This window comes from Penaeus japonicus, unplaced genomic scaffold (genome assembly GCF_977035675.1).
Source record: "Penaeus japonicus unplaced genomic scaffold, GWHDUDI00000001_assembly GWHDUDI00000010, whole genome shotgun sequence".
Taxonomy (NCBI): domain Eukaryota; kingdom Metazoa; phylum Arthropoda; class Malacostraca; order Decapoda; family Penaeidae; genus Penaeus; species Penaeus japonicus.
In genome coordinates, this window is record NW_028234412.1 from 29120810 (window position 1) to 29123309 (window position 2500).

General features: G+C 35.1%; 2 protein-coding genes across 4 annotated transcripts in view; both read right to left on the bottom strand.

Annotated features, from left to right (window-relative positions):
• Nucleotides 1-85, bottom strand: part of LOC147471178 (cyanocobalamin reductase / alkylcobalamin dealkylase-like) — a 7936-nt gene extending 7851 nt beyond the window's left edge. For both annotated transcript variants that reach the window (XM_086541169.1, XM_086541168.1), the window contains exon 1: nt 1-85. This exon is cut by the window's left edge and continues 574 nt beyond it. In XM_086541169.1, coding sequence (XP_086397295.1) covers nt 1-19 — 19 coding nt within the window. In that variant the 5' untranslated portion in view covers nt 20-85.
• LOC122266245 (uncharacterized) overlaps nt 1-2500 on the bottom strand; it is a 17046-nt gene that overhangs the window by 12557 nt on the left and 1989 nt on the right. For both annotated transcript variants that reach the window (XM_043035900.2, XM_043035885.2), the window contains exons 3-4: nt 2177-2257; nt 1824-1931 (exon numbers count right to left, since the gene is read on the bottom strand). In XM_043035900.2, the coding sequence (XP_042891834.2) occupies nt 1824-1931; nt 2177-2257 (189 nt within the window). The remainder of the gene's footprint in view (nt 1-1823; nt 1932-2176; nt 2258-2500) is intronic.

The following is a 2500-nucleotide window of genomic DNA, read 5'->3' on the forward strand; positions in this document are numbered from 1 at the left end:
TAACTTCTTGATTTTGCATTCCTCAGACTCAAGATGAAAATATGTTAAATCTCAGTTCCTTTTTTTCATAAATTCCCACACTTTCATGTATCTGAAAGGAAGGCAGAAATCCTTGTAGTTTTAGTGAATTGCTGAATTACCGTCCCATTTAAGTCCTTCTCTATTTTTATGGGTAACACGCAATAGACCAAAGGATAAAAATACAAAGTTCTTCCCGTAAACCATGTTTCTTTATACAATAAAATAAAGAAGAAAAAAGAACTGAAAAAGAAACAATAAATGAAACAGCAATTTTCAACAAGGCAACTAGGAGTGAGGTCAAATACAGTCACAAATGCTCTAAATTCGTTACAACCAAATGCAAAAACAAATAGCACCAAATGGTCTAAACACCAGGGAATTTCAAAAGCATAAGCCTAGTGCCTCGGGCTACTCATCCACTTTGGCTGCTGCCAAGCGCTACATGCCTGATCACCCAGCACGCCAGCCAGTGGAAAGCCATGACAAAATATCTTGTCCCCGGCGGATGGTACTCCCACCACTAAACATGACATCTTGTCACCCAGCATCAATAGGTTAAGAAAACAAATCAATAATTTTCAATGTTTAACAGACTCTTCAAATAAAAGCATTAGAAATAATAATTTCAAATAACTGAACTCTGTGCAGTTATTTGTAATTTTAAAACTTTCAAAAAACTGTTTATACCAATATATAAGACAGAATATATATAAGAGTGACAAACATATACACATTTCATTTTTTCAAAAGCAAATAAAATGCAGTTATCAATTTGTGCATTAGTAAATGAAAATACCAATGTAAATACATATTTGAACCTTTCCCTGATGGTAGTAGTGGCAATTAGACCTAAATATACTAAACTCTTGCCATATTTTCACATCCATTATTTTGTAACTGTTTTACCAAATGTGTAATAATAACTTTGAACTACTGTACTTACAATCCTAAATTCTAAATTCATGAAAACAAGGCAAACAAAAATATCACTGTTTTAGTTCTTTCTCCCCCCTACCCCCATATTCAGTTTGTTAACATTAATAATGTGATACATGATTTCCATTAATCAAAAAGATCAGCATAATAATATCCACTAAATGTGAGGTAGGCATCATAAATAAAGAGAATGACTGGCTGAAGTTGGATAACATTTACTATTATTTGGCTAGAATCAAAACCTAAGCAGGAATGAGGCAAGTAATCCGACACTCACCAGAAAACAAAAGAAAATAAGTGACTGGATGGATTTGGACGGTCAAAGGAGTTCCTAGATGCATTTGTCTTGAATAAAGCCAAGTCAAGGTTAGGCAAAAAGATAAAATGAGATCACACAGATTGATAAGAAAAAAATAAAGAAAGAAAATATAAAGAGTAGAAAAACAGTTGCAGTTGAACAGCATTGTACAGGAGGTAGAGTTAGGTCTGCTCTGACTAATGGTGGACAAATCCAGTTTTCACTCTTTATAAAAAAAACACCAAGTATTATGCTTATCTCTCCATAACAAGAAATTAAGAGTTAAATCCTCATCCACATAATCGACCCTTCCAGGGCAGGCCATATTGTAGGATGTTCAGCTTAGGCTGCACATCTTAACCCATTGACAACGAGGTGTCACACTTGTGTGACACAGCAAAGTGCCTGATGACGGGGCGACTCACCAGTGTGACGTCAAAGTACCCCAATGCATGTATCAAATCACATCACTGAACCCTGTCAAATTAACATAACTGTTTATAAATCAGACTTACCAAGGTTACAAATACAAAATAGATAATGAAATAGAAATGTAGGTATTACTCACTTAATTTTGAAGTGATGAACACATCTTCCCTTTTCAGACCAAATTCAGGTAAGAGTTCTTTAAGAGATTCGCCCAAGTCAGTCTCATTCCTGTACACTGTAGCTGTATCTGAAAGATACACCAAACCATAAAAATCTCGAACTGAAAAAACACTGATAATAAGGTTGGCAATACTCAGCAGCAAGGAATTAAAAGGAACTGATTTACTACTGTCTCATATATGCAACACAAGCAACAAGATAAAAAGTGCAGGCAAACCATTATGAAAAAAGTAACTGTTCTTTTTTATCTGTGTAGGAATGCTCTGTGAATAAGCTGGTCAAATAAATAAGAGTAGGCCAAATAAAACATACCAAAGGCTCTGTATCCTGCTTGTAGTGCTGCCTTTACTACAGAATAGATCAATTCTTTCCCACATATCTTGTATGTCCCAACTGCAAAATAAATAAATGTTTAAATGAAAAACACAAGTATAACTTTTCAAGTCTATGATCAATTACAAACATGAAAATATATTACAATTAGAAATGAACTTTAACCCTCTCTGGATGGGTGGTACACTATGGTACCACGCATTCAAGGCCCGTTCGCTGGGTGACACCATATGGCATCATTTATTTAACTGATTAGGGCCCATGCGTTCGAGAGCCCCGGCATTGTGACATTCAAGGCTAGAA